General features: G+C 43.6%; 1 protein-coding gene across 1 annotated transcript in view; it reads left to right on the forward strand.

Annotated features, from left to right (window-relative positions):
- Nucleotides 1-23,506, forward strand: part of OTOA (otoancorin) — a 55,377-nt gene that overhangs the window by 20,558 nt on the left and 11,313 nt on the right. The window contains exons 21-27 of the mRNA XM_025207016.1: nt 6,593-6,783; nt 8,409-8,502; nt 9,477-9,606; nt 14,463-14,650; nt 19,353-19,508; nt 21,960-22,102; nt 22,714-22,850. Coding sequence (XP_025062801.1) covers nt 6,593-6,783; nt 8,409-8,502; nt 9,477-9,606; nt 14,463-14,650; nt 19,353-19,508; nt 21,960-22,102; nt 22,714-22,850 — 1,039 coding nt within the window. The remainder of the gene's footprint in view (nt 1-6,592; nt 6,784-8,408; nt 8,503-9,476; nt 9,607-14,462; nt 14,651-19,352; nt 19,509-21,959; nt 22,103-22,713; nt 22,851-23,506) is intronic.

A 23,506-nucleotide genomic window follows, 5' to 3' on the forward strand; every position in this document is an offset into this window, starting at 1 on the left:
GCCCCACTTAGCTCCATGCTCCAGGGGCGAAGGGCGAGTGTGAGCCTGAGCCTGGCCTTGGCTGCCTCAGAGGCTCAGGCCCTGCTCTCCCCCTCTCCCTCCCCCTCCAGCCAGGCCTGGGGGTTTGCCATCCTTTTTGCAAATCGGCTCTTGCAGGCTGGAGCTGCGCCAGCCTGCAAGAGCTTTTTGCAAAAGCGGAGAATCCACGGATTTCTCTGCTAAAAAGAGAAATCCACGTTTTCTCCGATTAAAAACTGGGAATCCGTGGTTTTGTACGATTTTCCATGGGAAGCAGAAAACCCAGATCCCTGGTAATCACACCACCTGGTCTTCAACTTAAACAAGCACCTAGGAGGCTGTGTGACTGAGGTCCGCCCCACAGACATGGTGGTGGGTACATGCCATACCCCTAGGCTTCCAGGTCTGGTGGGAGCACCCACCCTTGGTGACGCAGAGGTCTTTATCCAGACAGAGTCAATGGTCCCAGGCTGCACGCAGACAGAGCCCTTGACTCCAGGCTGCAAGGTCTGCCTGGCATGTTAGATGGAGACTGGGAGTAGGGCCACTGGCACCTCCGCTTGTGGCATGTGCTCCCTGGTGAAGGCTCTGAAGGGCCTAGTGAGGGAGTTCCAGGAGGAGGTGAACAGGCTGTGAGTCATCAGGGAACATGAGGCAGAGATAGATGCGTACTGCTGGGCCCTGCACCCAGAGAAGGACGCCATGGAAACCGAGCAAAAGAACAAGCTTGAGCGAGATGCCCCTATCAATGTTGGGTGGAAGTTGGTCACATCAGGCCCGAAGTCACGAGGTGGGTCAGTAGTTCCACCAATAGAACATGCAGCTATGCAGCCCTTGCATCACAACAGCTATGCAGCCTTTGCATCATCGACATGGAGGGGCTTCCGTGTCCGCTGCTCTGCAAACCGGACAGGAACAGCCACCCCCCACCAAGGAAACAATGAAGGGTAATTGTTGTGGGAGACTCCTTGCTATGAGGCACAGAAGGACCCATTTGTTGTCCGGACCCCCTTGTGGGAGAGGTCTGCTGCCTTCCAGGAGCCAGGATCCAAGATGTCACAGAAAGGATCCCTAGGCTGGTCCACCCTATGGACCACTACCCCATGCTTCTTGTCCATGTGGGCACCAATGATACGGCAAGAAACAGCCCTGAGAGAATCATGGGTGAATACAAGACCATGAGGGTGAGGCTCAAGGACCTAGGGGCACAAGTGGTTTTCTCAATCCTCCCAGTCAAGGGCCAAGGCTGATGAAGGGAGGAGTGCATCAAGGAGGCCAACTGAAGGCTTCGGAGATGGTGTCACTGCATAGGCTATGGATTCCTCAACCTAGGTAGACCATTCAAAAGCAGTGGGCTACATGCAAGGGATGGTATTTACCTCACAGGCAGAGGGAGAAAGCTCTTCTCTATGAGAATTGGCGACTTGCTGAGGAGGGCTTTAAACTAGACACGACTGGGGGTGAGGGGGGAGGCTCCATTGTTGTATACGAAGCCACTACTGTACATGAATCCTCTTTCCATGATGCCCTGAGAGAGGGCATTGAAGTAGTGGACACCCAGATGAGCACCAACATCCTGAGACACTTGCATAGTAACAGAAAACCTGAGGTGACCAGAGGGGAACTCAGGTGCCTTTATGGGAATGCCAGAAGCATGGGCAACAAACAGGAGGAACTGGCTCTCCTTCTGATAGGCAAAGATTTTGACCTTGTCGAGTTGACGGAGACCTGGTGGGATGACGTGTATGATTGGGTAATGGATATCGACAGCTATAGGCTCTACAGGAAGGATTGCATTGGGGAGAAGAGAGGAGGGGTGGCCCTCTATGTGAAAGAGAGGTAGCCCTCCCTGCAGGTCAGGTTTGATAGCAGAGAGACGTCCCTCAAGACCCTCTGAGTCAAGATACAGGGGGGTTCAGGAGAGAGAGACATGATGGTGGGAGTCTACCACAGGCCTCTCTCCCAAGAAGAGGAGAATGATCAGGCATTCTCCAGGGACCTGGCAGAGGCAGCCAGCACCAAAAACCTGATTGTCACAGGTGACTTCAACTACCCTGACATCTGTTGGGGGGACCATTTGGCCAGCTCCAGCAGGTCACCCAATTTCTTGGCAACTTTTGATGACCTGTTCCTGTCACAGGTTGTTGAAGGACCGACCAGGGGGAAGCCACTCTGGACTTAGTGTTTACCAAAGGGGAGGACATGGTAGGCAACCTTAGGATTGGTGGTACTCTGGGTGACAGTGACCACAAACTGATTAAGTTCACCATTTACCAGAAGGCTAGGATTTCAGTTAGCAGAACAGAGGTCCTAGATTTCAGAAGGACAAACTTTAACAAACTCAGGAGACTAGTTAGAAAGGCCATCTGTGACCAGCAACTGGAGGATTTGGGAGTTCAGGAGTGATGGTACCTCCTCAAGGGAGCAATCCTCTCTGCTCAAAAAGAGGCTGTTCCCATGATATAAAAAAGCAGGGAAGGAGTCAAGATACCTGCTTGGCTCAACAGGGTTATTAGAAAACTCTTGAAAAAGCAAAAGGACACATACAAGCAATGGAAAAAAGGATCAGCAACCAGAGAACAGTTCACTAATATAACCAGGGTGTGCAGGTATGAGATACAAAAAGCCAAGACAGCATAGAAATCAAGCTAGCATCCAAAATTAAGGACAACACAAAGTCCTTCTACAGATACACAGGGAGCAAGAAAAAATCGAGTTCAGCTGTGGGTTCCCTGCTAAATATGGAGGGGCAGCACACAGTAGATCCCCATGAAAAAGTTGAGCTCCTAAATGGTTACTTCACATGGGTATTCCAGAAAACTAACAGGAGCTGTGCACCTGTCTGGAGGCCCAGGGAATATGGGGAGGTCAAAAGACTACATGAAATCAGCTCCGACCAGGTGAGGGTCCTTTTAGAACAACTGGACTTTTTCGAGTGTGCTTGGTCAGACGACCTACATCCAAGAGTTGTAAAAGAACTGACTGAACTCATAGCAAGGCCTTTGGCAAAGATATTTGAAAAGTCATGGAACTCGGGAGTGGTCCCAGACAACTGGAAGAGGGCCAACATTGTACCTATCTTTAAGAAAGGGAGGAGGGATGACCCTGCAAACTATAGACCAGTCAGTCTAACTTCGGTCTGAGGAAAAACTTTTGAGAGCGTTATTAAGGAGGCCATCAGTCACAAACTTGTAACTGACAGGGTGTTAAGAAACAACCATCACAGCTTTGTGGAGGGTAGATCATGCTTAACAAACTGGTGTCCTTTTACAACCAGGTAAGTAACCAGCTGGACAAGGGACGTGAGGTAGACATCATCTGCTTTGATTTCAGTAAGGCTTTTGACTCCGTCTTCCATGAAATTCTCTCAGTTCAACTGTACAGGCCTGGACCAGTCTATGGTGAGATGGATGGATAACTGGCTTAGAGGCCAGTCCCAGCGATGGCCTCATCCTGGATGTCTCCAGTGGTGTCCCACAGGGATTGGTGCTTGGACCCCTGTTTTTAACCTATTTATTAATGATTTGGACAAGGGGGTGGAATGCTCTGTGATTAAGTTTGCCAATAATACCGAACTGTGGGGAAATGCAAGCACACGAGAGGATAGGGCAAGGATCCAGGACAACCTAGACAGACTGGTTCTATGGGCAGATCAGAATCAGATGAGGTTCAACAGGGACAAGTGCCAGGCCCTTCATCTGGGTAGACAGATAGTTCACCATAACTATAGGATAGGCAGTAGCCCGTTGGCTGGCGCAACATCTGAACGAGACCCGGAGGTGACAATTGATCAGAAAATGAGTAGGAGCCAACAGTGCGATGAAGCTGCCAGCAGGACAAATAGAACTCTGGCAGGCATCAGTGATGTGTTGCTAATATATCCAGAGAGGTGCTCCTCCCTCTCTATTCAGTGTTGGTGAGGCTGCAGCTGGAGTACTGTGCCCAGTTTGGGCACTGCACTTCAAGAAGGATGCGGATAAGCTCGAGAGGGTGCAGAGAAGGGCCACCCGCATGATCCTGGATAGGCCCTAGGAGGAGAGACTCGGAGAACTAGGCTTGTTCAGCCTGAGTAAGAGGAAGCTGAGAGGTGACCTATAGCCACCTACAAGTATGTCAGGGGGAAGCACCAAGATCTGGAGGAGCAACTCTTCAGGAAGGCAGCCCTTGGAAGTACAAGGACCAACGGGCAGAAACTAACAGAGGGAAGATTTAGATTAGAACTTGTATATATAAGGAAGAACTTCTCTGTAAGAGTAACTAGAACCTGGAACACACTCCTGGCAGAGGTGGTGCGGTCACCATCCCTGGAGGTGTTCAAGACAAGCCTGGATAAGCAAGCACCTCATTGAGCTAGTTTAAGCTCAATAACCTCTTGCCCATGGCAGGGGACTGGGCTCGATGATCTTCCAAGTCACTTCTGGTCCTATGATTCTGTGATCTATCAGGGTTTCTGTACACTGTTTGTAACAGAGATTCAGTGCTTCCCTGTCCCCTCACATCTGTTTCTCTACATCCCCCCCCTGTTGTCTCTTTCTTTTACTTGGGAGTATAAGCTGTTTGGGGTAGGACCCATCTTTTTGCTGTATTTGTGCAATATCTAGGATATTGGCACCCTGATGAATGATGGGGCTTCTACATGCAACACCACTTACAAATATTAATAAGAATACTGTTTTGTCAGCCCCAGGTGCAAGCCTAAGATATTTTAACATGGTTTATCAGCAGCTGTTGCATCAGTATATCTAAACAGGGACAGGGAGTTTTTTATTGGCTAGCTGGGGTCTTCCTGACTTACTTGAGTAAGGATCGTGGAATTGGGTCCACTGCCTTTTAAAAAAAAAAACATTTGTAGGCAATAACATTTAAGGAATAAGCTAAATTCTTTGGTTGAAATTCCAGTGGCACCAAAATTTAGGGCTCCACTCGAAGCTCCAACACAAGATAATGTAAAGTATCCATGAAATTCTGGACCAGAAAAGCATAGGCAGAGACTGAGGGTCTGTGTTCCTGAAGACAGTTAGTGTTAGGTAGACAGATTTAAGTATATTTATATTTACATATCTCTTCAGGTCTGCTCCCACCAGATGTAAACGTGTGTGCTGGTGCATACAAGTCCCAGCGCATTTTCTGACTTAGCAGCCTGCCAGTTTATTCAGGACAAAGGTTGGACGGCTGCAAAGGGCCAAACGTTCTGTAACTTCTGGTCATGCAGAGTTGTTTTTGGAATGGCTCGCAGGGATTATTGCTTTGGTTGTTTTCTGAAGGAAAGCCATCTAGCTCAGCACACAACATTCCTTTGTTCTCATTTCAAGCACAATAAAGCCTGTATTTGCCACTCATTCCCTTACAGTCCCCTTGTATATGTCGTAGTGCTGTATTACAAAGATATTGGTGTCTCATCTCCACTTCTTGCATATGTTCTCTGTGTCCCCCATTAAGTTTTATTGTTTGCACTCTAAACAGTAAACATGTCTTTAAAGCCTTATTCACTTCCTTTTGTGGCTCAAAGCACTCTCCTGAGAAGTCACTGCCACACATACAGAGTTGGTGACCACAGCCCAGACTTGACATGTTTGTCCTAAAACTGTATCCTGTTCTCCCAGCCTTTGCTGATCCTGAGCAGCTGTACCTGGCACAGGGAGCTCCACAGAGCAGGGAAGTGGAAGATATTTTCTCTCAGGCTGCAGAGTTGGTTTTTTGTTTGTCTGTTTGTTTTATGAACATTTTTCATGTTTCAAGTCAAATCAACCAAATCAATTCCAAATCAGTGAGTCAGTCAAGAACCATAAGTGGCCCTACTACCGGCAAACATCGTCCACCCCCACCTGGGGCTTCAGATGTTTCCAAATCATTTGGCAGGCATCCTACATGCAGGCCCGGAGTCTTAGGGTTCAGATGCCCCGAGTTTTGATTGCCCTCAGCCATATGGCTACAGGAGCAAGCTAGGGAGGAGTCTCTCATTTCCATAAAGTGGGCATTAAGCCAAGATCTTCCCACTCAAGCAACAAGTGGGAGGTTAACTATACATTACTTCCATGGGTACTACTCCATGCCAGAAAAGAGGTTATCCCCAGCGACTAGGAAAACTGCCTTAGTGGTCACTTTTACTAGTGCTGTTCTGTTTTTGCTGCTGTAAACCTTGAGACTGTAATGGTCCCTGCTGATGTTGAATCCCTGCTACACAGGGGGAATTGATTGGTTGATCCACGTAGCTACAGATGCTCTTTCCTCTCATCCACTGCTACTAAGCACCATACAGCCTAGTGCACTGGCAAGCAGAAAAAGACTACAGAGACTGCAGACCCTCCATTGCAACATCTGTTCAATAAATCTATACTCCATGATCTCAGCAGATAGTAGCTGCTTGTTTGCAAGTTGGGTAGATATGTAAAGGTGGGAAGGATTTTGCTCTAGTAACAGCTGTACTTGTTGCTTTACTGTTTAATGTACACATTTGCATTTAAAGATGCAATAACCCCACATTTAACTTTACCAAATTTCCATGAAGTGTATAGTACTGATACTAGCTTTGCCAATGAGGCAAACACATTAGCACGGACCCTCTTTGTTTCAGAATGGCTCCATTGATGATGAGTATGATGTTGATGTGCTTGGCAATCTCATCTGCCACTTACCTCCAGCAGCTATACGTGGTGGAATGTCCCTGCAGGCAATGGCAGCAGCCCTTCACCAGTTCAAATTCTGCCACCAGCTCAGCCATGAGCAGAAGACAGAAATCAAATCCAGACTTATTGAGCTGTATGGGTAAGATCTTAGATGTACAGTAATGCTTTGGTTGGGGTTAATCCATACAAATACTAACCATTTGCTTTGTCCAGACAGAACTGCAGTAAAAACAAATCAAATCAACCTCTGTAATTGGCTGAGCCTGTAAGGCCCACTTTCATCTTGATGGCATTTCTCTGTTTGCATGTAATGTGATAAGCCTAATTTATCACTGCCCATGCTCTCAATAGAGTTAAACATCCTGACTGACAGCTCTGGGAGAAAGAAAAGAGTTATTAGTGGCAGAGATTGAAGGGCACACAGATCTTCTGGCATGAGGAGCTGGGGCATTTTCAGTGAGTCCCTAAAATAGAGGCAGGGAAGGGTAACATACAGGAAGCTTGTGGAGGTTAGGGGGAGCCCCTGGCATATGCAATCCACTTACCTAGAGAAACAATTAAACATACAACCCTCTGGAGTTAATTCACAACTGTCAGGATAAAAGCCCTATCGGAGCCTTACTCATGTATCACTTATACAAAGAAAATGATCCCAGCTCCCCAGATTAGAAGAATGCACAATTTCCTTCTCTTTTGTTCCTTTTGGGGAAACTCTTACATTTGAGATACTCAGTTCAAAACTACTACCCCCTACTTATCCTAAGCTAAGCTGTAGTACTCTCTCTCCACAGCCAGTCACTAAAAGCTGCTCATCATTTGTTGCTCTCTTTGAATCGCCTCCAAATTGTCAGCATTTATCTGGTAACCGAGTGCTCAGAACTGAATACATTAAAGAAAGGGTTAAAAATCAACTTTCTCTTCACACCAAGAAGTTGGATAACAGCAGCTCTACTGAAAACTGTGTTTTAGCTTTTAAACTGTATTTTTCATATACTGTACATGCACTTGACACAGCTTAACACAGATACAAGGTAACAAATCACATCCTGTGGAGCTAAGTTGTACTGCATTTAGTAACATGTTCATCTACCTCAGACATCATGATAATAGGGAAAATCCTGGAAATCCAATAGGACTTTGCTACTGTGATCATGCAGAAGCCTGCATGGAGCTTGATGGAAGGGGAGAAGAACTGATTACACTCCAAGATGTAGCAGCCACCCCAGGTGGGCTGGTAACTAAGCAACAGGCCACCTGTTGGGGAACATGAATACGTGACTGGTTAAACCAGGCCTTTGACCTTTATTCTGCAAATATTTAAGCATGAGAGCAAAGTTACAAGTATCTCCAAAATTAGGCTTTGGATATAGCATTTTACAGCAAACAATTGGTTTTATGTGTGCTTCGATTATAATAGTTGTCCCTTTCATGAAAAAGACAAGAGAAGTTTAAAATGGGGCAATCTTGTTATTTTGTAGATATGATGGCAATGAGCTGTTATAGATGCTGAAATAGAGGGATGCACTAAGAGGGTATTTGAAAGCTCTCTCTGGCTTTACAGATGGACCATAAATCAGGGAGTTAAAGAAAAACATGACCTGATGTTAACAAATCTAAAATAGCAGTTTAGCACAGAGACCTTGATCTTTCTGAGAGGATAGGGTATAAAAATGTGGCGTTTCAACACTAGCATTAGGCAGATGTGACGTTGCAGAAATTATTGATTTTTTTTTTTTAATATAGTTTTCCTAAACATTTTCTCAGCTCCCCAAGGAACTGGACAGCTGAAACAACACTGGATATTGGACCATTCATAGCTCTTTTGACAAAAGATGAATTAAATGTCCTTGCTGAAAAGGTATCCTTTCATTTAAATTTTTTAGAATGTAGATCATTTTTAAACTTTGCGATGGCAAATGTTATCGTTCAATTTAAAATGCATCGTCTTAGTACGGATACTGGGTATTGAATTCCCCTTGAAAGAAACCTTGTATATATTTTTGTCCAGTCCTTTATTCCTTGTCAATCAAAACTTGTATGGTTTAATCTGGGAACTCATGGTAATGTAATCAGTTATTTATGTAACCGCTTTAGTTAGTTGTATATTGTTGCATAGGATGATATAGTTGATGGGCCTACCCATTTTTTAAGCTTTACATGCAGCAGTGTTCCCTGCTTTCTCAATCCTGTTAACCCGATGTGTAGACTTACCTTGGTTGAATTAAAACTGTGTCTTTTGTCATTATTAACTGTGGGAGCACACAATGAGAGAGAGAGTCAGATGATCACTTGTACATTTACTGTTTTGCTTAAGAGCTAGTTCGGTATCAGCATCCTCAGACATCTAACATCCTCAGTCATAACGCTATATCTTGCCCTCCCAGAGAGTTGGGCTGTGTTTTCTTTTTCCTATCATTCTTTATAATCTTGTGATCTTTGTGTGTCAATGTAAACTCGTGAATCCACAGTACAGCAATAAAGCACTGTTCCTGTCAGCAAGGTGTTTTCCTCAAGAGATCATGTTTATAACTGGAAATCAAACCGAGTTACAAATCAGCAAAAAAAGTGCTGGTGGGCCTTATTCCAGCCTTCTGACCCTGGGGCTAGGCCTTCACCTCCCCATAATCTTCCTTCCCTTCCTCTTGTCATCCAAGCAGTCATTTTACATTCCTCCACTGCCAAACACCTAGAGAGGACTGAAAAGCTCAGCTGCAACTAACCCCTTGGTTAGAGACTCATGCCATTGTCCTGCCCTTTGTCCCATCCTAATCACCTTTTTGTTTCAAAAAGGAGGGAATTCTGAAAATGTCTCATTCATCTCTCATCTTGCAGTTTCCAGATACCATTCTGCAAATAGCAAAGATGGCTGGGCCAGCTCCTCTACCTGAAGAGTTCCTATCTACTGTATTTGAAACTGTTCACAACTCTACTGTCCTCATTGCAGCATCTAACCATGGGACTGGTGAGTATTTTTGTTGTGTCAGAAGGACAAGTTGATAATGCTGATATTTTTGGTTGTGCTTCTGCAGTCTGAATGGTCTCTTGGGTTTACTTTGTCATGAAATCCATCTTGAGAAATGGCAACTGAAAGCACAACCTCAAGCATTTTAGAGGTTCAGTCTTTCAGAACAATCGGTTGGTTTGTATTATTGTCTAGCTAATGAAACACTTTGTTCCATTAAAAATATGCAGCTAAATATCTACTGAAAGGCCTGGGGGTGCTTGGAGGAAAAAGATGCATGATTTTTTGTTAAGTTTTAGTTTTGTTTTGTTTGGTTTGCTGGTAGAAATGAAACTTCCATGAATTGAGAGATACCGAAGATGGGCAAGATATTGAGCCAAGAGATTGCACTCATTTAATCTTTTGTCAGATGTCAGTATATGTTGACTTGGCTATTCTGAATGTGACAAATGGTGCTATATTCTAGCTGTCTACATGGACTAAATGTGTTGTAATCTAAAATTTATGTTAATCTGTAGTGACTACATTCAAGTGTTCACTGTACAGGAGATCTTGTGCCAAATGGAGTCTATCTTCTGTATGTCTTACGTACTTCAATTTTACATTAGTGTTTCTGTAACAATAATTTCTATGGGCTTCGGGTGCCATAGCAGTCCTTTTGCCCCAATATCTCATCCATACATGTGCAAGGATGAGTCTGTATAGAGCCCCACTTAAACCCAGAGGAGAAATGCCAGATTTGCTATGGTAGTTGGAGAATGAATTTAGCCCCACAGTATGCCAACCTTTTTATGAGCCACCTGGAAGAAGACTTCCTCAAGAACTGCACCATCAAACCCTTGCTATACTTAAGATACATCGATGACATCTTCATCATTTGGACTGAAAACCTGCAATCTCTGATTGAGTTCCATCATAAATTCAGCAGTCACCATCCCTCCATCCGACTTTCTTTAGAATACTCCAGCACCAACATCTCCTTTTTAGACACAATGATCAGTATCCAGAAGGGTAAAATAAAGACCACAGTATACAAGAAACCCACAGACCAACATACGTATCTGCACAGAACCAGCAATCACCCTAAACACACCAGAAAAGCTGTGATATACAGCCAAGCCCTCAGATACCACCGCATTTGTACTAAAGAGAACACCTGGGATTGCCACCTCATCAATCTCAAAAAGGCTTTCACCCAACAAGGACACTCGTCCAAAGAGGTAGATCGCACGTTTGAAAGAGCCACCCGGATACCACGTGAAGAACTGCTGCAGTACAGAAGAAAATCCCCCACAAATCGCACCCCGCTGGTTATGACGCATCACCCCTCCCTTGAACCTGTACGGAAAATCCTCAAAAAATTGCAACCCATACTAGAAAGAGACCCTATTCTTAAAAAGATCTTCCCAGAGCCACCCATTCTAGCCTTCAAACAAGCACCGAACCTCGCCAACCTCATCACCAGAAGCAAACTTCCTCAAGCCCAGAACACACCAAAAGGATCCAGACCGTGCCAGGACAAGAAATGCAAAACCTGCCAACACATCTCCACCACCCCCACTATTACTACACCCCACAACAGAGCCATCAGCATCCCAGGGTCTTACAGCTGCACCTCCAGAAATGTAATATACCTCATCCAATGCACCAAATGCCCTGATGGAAAATACGTAAGAGAGACCAAACAACAACTGTGCACCACAATGAACGCACACCGGAAATGTATCAAAAACAGAAATACCCAATTACTGGTGGGGGCACATTTCTCACAGGAGGGCCACTCTCTCTCCAATCTCTCAGTCCTGATCCTCAAGGGAAACTTACACAACACTTCCCAGAGACGAGCCTATGAACTCCATTTCATCAACCTCCTGGATACTAGAGATCATGGACTAAACATAGACATTGGATTTTTAATACATTATAATCTGCCTGGCAACTGACTCCCCAGCCCAGCCCAGCCCCTGGCTTCTTTACTTTTCATTCCATCCAGGAAGAGCGCACACCAACTGCTGAAGCTTCCTTAGCCTGACGAAGGGTTTTTGAACAAAAAAGCTTGCTTAATAACTATTCTCCAACTATTTGGGTTGTTCTAATAAAAGATATCAAATTCACCCAAGGAACCTTGTCTGCCCTTATAATGGGACATTCATGTACAAAAGGATGCAATGTGACTGTACACTTAGACTGCTGTGTTTTTGCCTCAGTTCAACAAAATAATGAGCTGTGGTATTATTCCAGATATATGCTGATGTAGAAAAGCAGAATCTGACCCAAAGGGGATAGCCGTGCCTTTAGGTGATTCGGCATTTCTGTGGAGGATGGATGAAATTCACCCCTTCTTGCACCAGGAAACTATAAATCCAGGAAGCATAAATCAAACTTATTTCCACCCTGGGGTGTGCCACAAATTTGAGGACCCCAACCCACCTATTTCAGCTTGCCTTCTGCTTCCTTTAGGATGTGTTTTAGGATGTGGTCACAATATCATAGATCAGTGATTCTCAACCTTTTTAGACTTGAGGCACTTCTCAAAAATCTTGAGGCACCCCTCAGAAAATTTTTAACTACAGAAGAATAATAGAGGATTTTTTCTGTTGCAGAGAACTCAGAGAAATCGCAATACTATAGATTCCTATTTGAAAACACTGGGTTTATCTTATGAACTGTGTTTGTACACCTAACAATGCTAAAACTGTTCGGCACCCTGCAGCACCTTTGAAAGGATCTCAAGATACCCCAGGGTGCCACAGCATGTTTGTTGAGACTCACTAGTATAGATCCAGAAGCCTTCCCTTATTTTGCTTCACCCAGGGGCCCCTCTGCATTCAGGGCTGGTGTAAGGAGCCCCTGTCTGCAGTAGGTAACCAATAGTGACCCCCTCATGCAGCTGCTCTCCCCCACCAAGGGATGTGCAGTGGTATGGAGCACATAAATGTTTTCCCCAGTATGAATTAGTTTGACCAGTGAGGAAGCTGAATGTGGAAAAATCCGGGACTTTTTTTTATTTCTAAAACCTCCCCAAAACAGGAAATGCTTTTAGAATCACAGCTGATCTAATATTAATCTTCATAATTTGGCAGCAACAGTATCATATAGCACTAAGAGCTGAGTTTTCATCTCTATTTCCAGACGATTAAAAAATACTCCTGAAAGTGTGTGTTGTTTTAAGCCCATTTTTTACAGATGGGAAATCCAAGGCACACATAGTAAGTAATTTACCCAAGGTCAACAGCAAAGCAGCAACAGTGCTAGAAACAGAAAGCAGTCCTGAAATGCTATTATATATGTTAAAATGGAAACATTTAAACAAATCTTTCCCATTCACACTAAGTTAAAGTAGATTTGATTACATCAACAACAAGTATGAAACAGCATCAGATACAGGACACACAATCAGAGTTGTAATGAGCATTTCTTGCCAGCAGATCTGGTGTGTTCCAAGTAATGAAATCAAAGGTTTTTCCAAGGATAAAGAAATACTAGGTTTTGTGTCTTGGAACTCTATTGTGTCTGCATTGGCAGCATTTACATTAAAAAAGTTGACCTTTTGCAGGGGAGGAAAGTGAAACAGTCCTGCTTTATATGAGACCAGTTTAAAAAGCAAGTAGAGAAGTCAGCTGGTACAGTAGAAGCTAAACAGCTATTGTGTTTGCTCGACAGATTTGGTCTTTTCAGTGTTCTACCGGCTGCTCCAGCTTTCTTTGATTCCAGTAAATTCTTCCCCTGCCTCCTTTCAAAAGATAAATCTATTTTATATATCCTTGCTTTAATCTGTTTAGGTAGGGAAGCTCAGCTCAGAGGCAGCATCTATGGAGTTTTGCTTTTCCCTGGTGATGGCCAAATCTGAAAACATTCAGATATTGTTTGTTTTTGATAATTGCTGAACAAGTTTCCTAAACTAGAAGCAGGAGAGGGGTTAGGAAGAGATCATGTTAGGATGCTAGGCTCTCCTATACATCAGAGACAGCCTAAAAAAGAAGCAGGTTTGTCAAAACACAGAGTGACAACACTGTTCTCGGAGACCCAGAATCTGTCCTTGCATCAGATTTTTTACCATATAGTTTAGCTGCTTGGTAGTTCTGCTGTAAATAAGCATCTCTCTCAGGTTTTCTAATTCCTGGCATTTTAACACTGTGCTTGACAAAAAATGAGCCAGGGGAATTTTCCGGCATGCTTAAATTCTCTAGGCAGTGCCTTGTTTAAATATCCGACATCTTTCCAGACATGCATGTCTGTACGTGTCTTTCAAAAAGGAAAGATCAGTCATACCTGCTGTTAGGCTAGCTGGTGAGTTGGATTTAATAAGTCCTGTTTGAACAAGAATAAGCAGGTTCAGTTTATTCAGCTGCAATATTTTCGTGTAAATAAATGTATACAATACAGGTACATGGAAACTTTTTATTCCACTGAAGTCAGCAGAAGGTTTCACCTCCAAATGTGGCCCTGAGGAATTTAGAATGACACATCTGAAAACTCTTAAGCTGATATTCTAGCTGTTGCAAGCAAGTGTTGTTTTAGTAAGGTGTTTTATATAGTCACTGGTTAATCTGCCCCTCCTTTCCTTTCCAATACACATTGTCTTCAAGGAACAAAGCACATAACTAATTAGGTAAATGCCAGTTTTAGATAAAGAATATCAGTTGCATATGATTCTTTAAAATATATATTTTTATTTCATTGTAAGAACATTGGATGCTTAACTTATCAAGATAGTCCTGGCCAGAGTTATATCATGATATGTTACCATCATAACAAGACAGCATAAGGCTTCATTGCTTTGATTTTTGCATCAGAATTCTTAAATCAGTCCCCTTGAAGAAAGCTCTTCAAACTGTGTTTTGTTTTCTTTCCAGGTTGTATAGGAATCAGAGCTCCCTCTTCAGATGAGATTATTAAGTTAGGAGAAGCAAATGCCTTTTGGTCAGTTCAAGAACTGCAGTGCATGGGCACAGACACTTTTATCAAAAATGTGGAACTCCTTGGGACTGTGACAGGTTTCAACAAATCCCAGCTTATTGCTTTGAAGGAGAAAGCTAAGCAGGTAGCTATTACATCTCCAAACGAAAATACATCCATATTTTATTGTTGAAGTCTACATTACTAAAGTAACTGTTGCTTCAGCATTATTGTTGCTTCAGTAATACCTACAGTTTTTTTGAGAAATAATCTCAAATGGTATCAGATATCTTAAAGGAAAATTTGTATTAGTTTAGAGTCAACAGGCTAAATTGGACTGAGCTGCTGGTTGCTGAATGAGTTAAATGCTTCACTTTTGAATCCCTGTTTTAGCTACTTTATTCCTGTTCTTTCAAAACTGAAAAATCATAAGCCAACATCAAAGGCTATTACTCAGCCTGCTGAGAAGCAAGCTCAGAGTGTTGGTATATCTTGGTGTTTTAAACAACATGTTAAACTAACCTGATTGAAAAGTCTTTTCCTATTCAGGACAAGGCTAGTATTCTCACCATCACTATCTCTTTTGGAACTCAATGACAACAACAAGTGAGGGAAATTTTAGGTGGAAAAGAGCCCAAACACTTAGAGTGTTTATATGCGTGCTCTGGGAGTGGTGGGGGACACTTTAATTAGAGCGGCTCTGAGAGCTCCTCTAATTAAAACATCTGGAGCATCTCCTGTATCGGCATTCCCACACTTAAAAATGGCAGTGGGGCACTTTAACTAAAGCTCGTCAAACAAGCTTTAGATAAAGCACCCCCACTGGCCTTTTTAAGTGCAGGTTCACTGATGCAAAAGACACTGGAAGCTTCTGGAGTGCAGTAATTACCACTCTCCAGCAGACAGTGCATTAGAGCAGCCTCACTGCTTGTGTATAGGCACCCATAGGCTGAATCTTCACTGATATAAAAAGGCAGAGTTTTTTTACCCTGGGATAACTTTTGTGTATTAGTTACCTAACCGTAAAAGCAGGGTAGTGATGAAACACCTTAATTTTTCCACCACATCAGTTATGGACAGATTGGAAGTATGGCACTTATCTATCTCCCTCATGGTGGACGCTAAAAGTGTTTTGTTTCCACTTAGGATTGCACAGCAGGAGAACTGCTGCTGGTTGGTATCTCACTATAAATGACCTAACTTCACATCAATCAAGACAAAGATAAAGCCAAAAAATGGAAGTTCAAGCAGCATGAGTCAGGTCTAGCTTTTCAAGCTGATGATGAGTTAGGGGGTGGGAAATGGTTCAACTCTGATTTCCAAATGTTATGGTTCCTCCTACAATGGGAAATTCTATGTCTGCTAATTTGGCAGAGTGGGTCAACATGTTGTGTAATAAAAATACCCTTCTGGAGATACTGCCTCTTCCAAAATGAAGATACATGACCAGGAAGAAGAGTAAACATCTCAGAAAAAAAGAGCATTATTTATCTGAGTAGGTTGGAAATTTAAAAAGATATTACCATAGTTTCATAAGTTCATAGTAGCTAGGGTCAGGAGGGACCTGAACAGATCATCCAGCCTGACCCCCTGCCACAGGCAGGAATGAATGCTGGGTTCACAAGACCCCAGACAGGTGATCATCCAACCTCCTCTTGAATTTGCCCAAGGTAGGGGCGAGGACCACCTCCCTGGGAAGTTGGTTCCAGATTTTGGCCACCCTAACTGTAAAATATTGCCTTCTGATCTCTAACCTAAACCTATTCTCCATCAGCTTATGACCATTGTTCCTCGTACTGTACCACAGTACAGTTGAATGGCTTCCTTGCAGAGTGATAGAGAAATTGCCAATGAAATGAATATTCCTATTTCCTAGCTGTATTCAGTTAAAAGATACGTAGGCCTGTAATGCACCGAATAAAAATCTTTCAGTCAGTGCAGGCATTTGTAAGAAACACTGCAGCTCGGCAGGAAGCAACGAACTTTCTATATATTAATTTGTCAGAAATACTACAGGGTTATACTGAATACAAAATATGAGGAATGAACAAGTATAAGCCAGGCTGCTAGAGTTGATTGAAATCATATGCATGAGATGCTGTACAGTATACTGTTAATCACAGGGCAGCTTTGATGAAAGGCTTGAAGAAACTGGCTTTATTTCCTCTAAATGAATTCTCAGAAAGAGTTTGTAATTCTGTGTTTCCAAAATAATGCAAGGAATTCACAGTTAACTGATTGTGGGCTAATGAAACTAAGCTTAACCCACTTATAATTGGGAAATCTCCAAATCTCTGTGCTTTGACATATGTATAAATGAGTTTTTTGTCTCTTGTTGAATGGGGTAAGATCCCTTTCAGTTTTCATTCTACCTTATGTTCAGATCTACATGGCTAATGTTTCATGTGTCCTATCCTGCACTGTGAATCCATACTGCCTGAGAACATTAGTTGTAAACCAGTTCAGAACTGTCTTTATTTCATAACCACGTCAGATATGAACAGTTTTAAACATGCAAAAAAAAATCTAATTATGTGTCATTCATGTACTACTTTATCTAGCAAATCAAGATTTTTAATACTGGGGCTTATACATATTACCATGTTTAATCATCTTTGTAGAAGATTAAAAGGTCTTGGGTTCGATACTGTGTACATTATAGTTGCTTTATGCAGTCATAACTGGTCAGATAGATTCTCTCAGGCTAAGGAAGGTCAGTGTTTAATGTAGGGCAGGGCTAGCCAACCTGTGGCACAGATGCCACAAGTGGCACAGAAAGCCTTCGTATGCGGCACACAACAGATCAAGGAGGGAACAGGAAGCAGAAAGCAGCAAATTGGGCAGGGAGCATAGGGAAGGAAGTGAAAAGCAGAGCAGCAAATCAGGCAGAGAGCATAGGGTTGGAAGGAGAAAGAGCAGCAGATTAGGCTGCTCCAAAGGGGATCAGAGTTGCACTTGAGGAGAGTGTGCAGCTAATTTGTGGCATACCTGCCAAAAAGGTTGCCCACCACTGATGCAGAGCAAGCAAAACTGCCTCCCCAGAGCCTTATATAGGAGACATATTTGAAGAAAAGGGTTACACCAGGCTTACCTCTGTGCTCCACCAATACTTGACTGTAATAATGTCTCCATGAAGCCACTGTCAGCCAATGCAATTTAGAAAAGCTCTAAGGCTGCCCCAAGTTTCATTTGAATATTAGAAAAACTTTCCAAGGATATAATAAAACAACTATTTTTGTGCATGGTCCCAAGCTCTCCTGGGTGTCAAAAATCCTGTTCCCAATGATTTGGTCCTTTTTCACTTTATTTCTCTTTAGTTTGTGTAGTATCATCTTCAGGGGATCTGAAATTGGAACTGGAGTTCATCTTCAATAGGTACCCCTTTTTCACCTTTCAACCAAATGTGAATTTCTAGAAAAATAACTCCCCTGTGTCAGAATGGTATGAGGTGTTTGTTCAGACCAGGGTTGGCCTTCTAGATCTATTTCTCTACACAGCATTAGCACCAGGCTCATCTTTGAACATCACATTATGGAGGAACTGACATGATGAGAGGTTGCTGCTATTCCAGAGGCCATGGTGGAGAACATAGGCTTGTCTGATTTTTTTTTTTTTTTATTATTATTTATTTATTTATTTATTTATTTTTTGAGACGAGCGTATTTCATTGTTTGGGGGGACACAATTGCTGATTATTCAAACAAACAGTCAAAAGATGTCTACTCTGCAGTAGCGGTAGCTTGGGTAGATCCATCACAAGCTAGCTTTAACCTTACTAGCTTGAAAACTGGTAGCATTGTACCATAGTGGCATGGCATAACATATAGCCTAGGTGCCAAATATTTACCCACTCTCTAGGCTGAAGCAGCCACTCCCCTCTGCTGTGTGCAGCAGGGTCCTTCCCCCAGCCCCTCAGTGCAGCCGGGTCCTGCCCTTTCTAGGGCTGGGTCCATTCAGTCTCCCCCACAAGGTATGGGGGCTTGCCCTGCCCCTGGCAGTGGGAGCACCAGGAGAAGAAGGAGCCCTTCCCCAGCTGAAGTCCAGCTCCCAGGACCTCGGGCCCAGTTTCTCCAGGCCCAGAATGGTCTCATGGCACTGCCCTGGGCAGAGGGAGGAGAGTGGGGAGCCTGGCCCAGAGACCAGCCAGTCCTGGGCAGCCAGGAAGGATCGCATCTTCCCCCTCAGCCTTGCTGCCCCTGGCCTGGGGTTCAAAGGCATCATGCAGAAGAGCAGGGGCTGAAGGGCTCCACGCAGCCAGTTGCAGGAACTGCTAGGCTTAGCCCCTCCTGCTGCAACTGGCTCGGGAACTTTTACATGTGCTCCGGGAAATGGGGGGCAGCACTTTAATTAGAGCGGCTCTGAGAGCCACTCTAATTAAAGTGCCACTGCATCTCCTGTACAAATGTCCCCACGCTTAGAAATAGCAGTGCTCCTTCATGTGCATGTGTGTGTTATAAATGTAAAACAAGCAAAAAAGGTTTGTTTATGTCAGTAATTTAAAATACCTTGCATTATTACTAAACATTGGTTATTGGATCAGCATAGGCCAATATGGTTGGTTAATAATCGGCCAAAACAATCTTTATCAGTGCACCCCTAGTTACAAGGTAAGGTAACAAAATACAGTATAGTAACCAGCTTCTCCACCCTAGAACTGGAAGTGCTTGATTTTTTTTGTAACATCCAAGCTCTGCTTATGCCAGACAGAGCAGCATAAGCAGACCAGAGAGTCTGGCCCATAACGTTTATCTTTGGTCATTATTTTTTTCAGATCAGAGAATGGGGCATGCCTGTGAGTCTTCGTCATAAACTAATAGATATTGTGTGTTGATGATTTTATTTTAAAGGTTTGGGGCATGTTGCCAGATTGGAAGAAATATCATATTATTTCCCTTGGGTACATTGCCCTAGCTCTCAACGAGAGTGAGATACGGGAGTTGGATTTGAATTCTATTGATACTGTTGCTGCACTTAGTCAACAAACAGAATGGACTCCTGACCAGGTAAGTGTTGTAGTGAATTTATTGCTGGTAAAAGGCCCTAAATGAGTGTCCCTCCAGACTGAAGTTGTAGGATTTCCTACAAAACAGGTACAACACACCACACCCTTCCAGATTTCCAGTTCCTCCCCTGCACCCTCCTTGAAATGGTAGATTAGTGCTGTTCCTTGGCCTCCCTAGCAAGGTGTCCAAGAAGGATGGCAGTAAGTACAACCTGAGGTAGAGTTCACTGTGTTGGAACATTTGTTCACTTAGAATTAGTATGAGGCTGCCAACTCCTCTTATACCAGCTTCTAAGCATGTAGCAGTTGATACAAACTACTAGTCTATTCTGACTGAGGCTCAAGTCAGAAGTACCAGTAGCCAGCCTTTAACACCTCCTCCACCTCTCCCCCAGACAAAAACATTCTAGTACCTATGCAGGTAAATTATTACTGCTTATTCCATTCAGATACTTGTTCACTACCTCTTTTCAATTCTCTGTTTGCCTGAATGGCCCCATTAATGTCAGTGGGATTTACATGGCGTATGGAGGGAAGATTAAAAGGCTTTTTGTATATGCAATGAGCAGCACATTTCTGCCTGTGTGATCTTGCCATCACATCTCTTCGGTGTATGACATTAGGATGGCAGTATCTAGTAGGGCTGTGTGAGGCTTCGGACCGTGCTTCGGATCCAGAGAAGCTTTGGATGCTTTGGTGTCCGAAGCGGCATGTCTGGATCGAAGCACTGGCTTCATTAGGCTTTCCAAAGCATTTTGGAAAAGCTTTGGAGCCGCCTCGGAGATTTGGCCATAGGGTATAATGGGAAATCAATGAAATATCTATAACTTTGTTGTTTTTTGTCTGATGTGGATGAAATTTGCAGGGATGGTAGCCTCTGCTGAGACCACAAAGCCTACCAAGTTTCAAGAAGATCAGTGCAGGGGTTCAGGGGTAACTGCACCCCAAATTCTTGAAAGAAAACTCATGTCACGTCTATGTGTTACAACGCAGGGGGTTGAAAACTGCAGGGGTGGTAGCCCCTGGTAAGGCCACAGAACTCCCCTGCACCAATCTCCTCAACAGCTGGCAGGTTTTGTGGCCTCAGCAGGGGCTACCATCCCTGCAGCTTTCACCCTGCTGCGCCTTAACACACACAGTGTCACCCATGTCACAAGTTTTGCTTGTCCTCAGCTTGAGGTGCAGTTTCCCCCAAACCCTGCACTTATCTCCTTGACACTTGGCAGGCTTTGTGGCGCCTTGCGCCTGCGCCCCCGCCCCTGCAGTTTTCAGCCCGCTGCGCCTTACCACACACAGGGTCATCTATGTCACAAGTTTTGCCTGTCAGCAGCTTGAGGTGCAGTTCCTTCCAAACCCCTGCACCGATCTTCTTGAATCATAGCAGGCTTCATGGCCTCACCAGGGGCTACCAACCCTACAGTTTTAACCCCCGTGGCGTAATACATACACGTGACATAAGTTTTGCTTTCAAGAATTTGTGGTACAGTTCCCCCCAAACCCCTGCACCGATCTTCTTGAAACTTGGCAGGCTTCATGCTCTCAGCAGAGGCTACCTTCTCTACAAGTTTAATCTAAATCAGACAAAAAACAACAACATTATAGATATTTCATTGATTTCCCCATTATACCCTATGACCGGATCTCTGAGGCGTCACCAAAGCTTCAGAGCTGCTTCGGTCAGATCAAAGCGGGAACCCGGTCTGGAGCTCTGGATCGGATCCCTGGCATCCGAAGTGGACGGATCTGAAGCCGGATCAAATAGCTGCCTACTCACACAGGCCTAGTATCTAGTACTGGCAAAATATCACAAACCTCTTTATAGATGCTTTGGCTGAAGAGCCAATAAAAGAAGGAAACAGAAGGCACTGGAGTGTTTTTATATATACAGTGCTACTTCACTTTTGAGATTTCCTGTTGTGTTTTAAGAAATGCAGTCATTTACTGACTTGAGCATAGGTTAACATCTTCATAAGACACTTAAACAGGATAAGTTAATGTTTAGGATCCTTAATAACTTAATATTGATTGCTTAGCAGATTTCAGATTTTCTTCGGGGGGGTTAGCTCTACTTAACATTAACCATTTTTTTCGGCTGAATTAAATATGGGCAGTTTTGTGACTACTTCAGTGGTATCCACTCTGTGGAAGAATTTGTTTGTAACCCAAAGATGGAAAGGGCTGAGTGATCTCAGGTTGTGCTGTATGCTTGCCTCACTCTCTGGGAGGCAATACTCAGCATTGCTCAGGAGGCACTAAGCATGTGATCTCCACTGACATTGCTCCTACTGAAGGCAATGGTATAACTCCCACTGACTTCAGGGGATGCAGGCTCAGGCCCCGTTTAATAACATCCAGGCCAATTTGTAATAGCTGGTGTAGATAATGTCTTCCTCTAGCAGAATCTTATAATGCCTGCATGCTGTCCTTGCATGATGTCTCATTGTTTTTGCAGGCTACATCTATTTTACAAGGGTTTCTGGAAGACTCTAGTCAGACAGTCAATGAGTTGAAAAGCTTTCATTTAGCAGGATTAGGAGCTAATCTTTGTGCCCTGAATACTACAGACATCAAGTCCATCAGGATTACAGAATTCAGGTAGAAACATTTTACTGATATTGGGTATGTGGAGTTTGTCTTCCCTAAAGGATTTCCAGAGCACCATATCTGGTGACATTTTTCTGACACTTTAAACATTTGTCAGCAGGTCATAATCTTTGGTATGGTGTCTACATGTGCCCTTGTGAGCATCAGCAAAGCTCTGGGTGTAGTGAAACTTGTACAGAGCCCATCCTGGGATATATAACATCCCATCCCATCCCATCTCTTCAATCACTTAAAAAATATCACCAGATTTTTATATACAGCATTACTCAGCCTTTATGTTAGAAACCCCTGGATTAGGCAACTGATTTAAGTGGTGCCTGGACTGGTGGTTTAAAATAGGTCCCAACGTAGTATTTATAAATCCTCTACCCCATTTAAATCCAAACATGAGTATTGCATTGAAAAACTTGAGCTTGTTGTTCAAGCATACTCATTTTTAAAAGGTTGACAACACTTTAAATATTACTTGCAATATGTGCACCCTGATTTTTTCCTAAAGCTAGGATAAACTTGGCTAGTGTAGATGAAGTGTGTTGCAGGCCTTTTAAATGCTGGTTGTGATGATTACTGTACGTGGCGCTAAGCCTGTTGTTCTTTTGCAGTGCTGTTGTTTCCAGAGTTGGTATGTTGACTTGCAGTACTCCCCTTCTGCAAGAGTTTAAGAAGATGGCAGAATCTGTGTTTGGAATTGCCACAGGATGGAACAGCTCTGTAATGCATGAAATTGGGACCATCGCAGGTAACAAGACCCAGACTTCTATCAGTGATATTTTTAAAATACCATCTGTACGTAAAAAAAAAAAGTCCATGTTCATTCCATACTTTGCACCTCTGCATTAGCAAGAGATGCTATAACTAGGAGTCATCTTCAGGTACAGTCAGGCAGTTTTTTTTATTGAGGTCTTCCACAGAGAAAACCATGTGCTCAAACTCAGAATCCAGAGTTTGGCCCTATATGTTTATAGGGGTTGACTATAGGCAAATCAGGGCCCATGCAAAACAATAGCCAAAGTTCAAGTGCACCCTCCTCAATGGGTTGCTCTTCTTGCTCCTGGGTCTTACTTCTAAGCGAGATGGTCTACTAGCTTTGCAGCAGATGGGTATCCAGCTGAGTACCATGCTGCCCCCAGCTGCTCTTTCTGCCAAAACTGGTTCTCTCTATTAGTAGGGTCCAGGAATCCTAGATGAAGTTGCTCATATGAGGGCATTTCCACTGATGTAACCAGGAATTGAGTGCAGAACTTTGGATGCTCTTTACTTACTCAGGGCATGTGATCAGGCAAACTTGCCAAGCTGGTGCTGAATGTCACAACCCAGTGATTTTGGTGCCTTGGCACGATGGAATTTTCCCGACACATGAGAGGCTCTTGCCCAGGAAAGGACTTTCAGGACACA

The sequence above is a fragment of the Alligator sinensis genome, unplaced genomic scaffold (genome assembly GCF_000455745.1).
Source record: "Alligator sinensis unplaced genomic scaffold, ASM45574v1 scaffold330_1, whole genome shotgun sequence".
NCBI classification, from domain to species: Eukaryota; Metazoa; Chordata; order Crocodylia; family Alligatoridae; genus Alligator; species Alligator sinensis.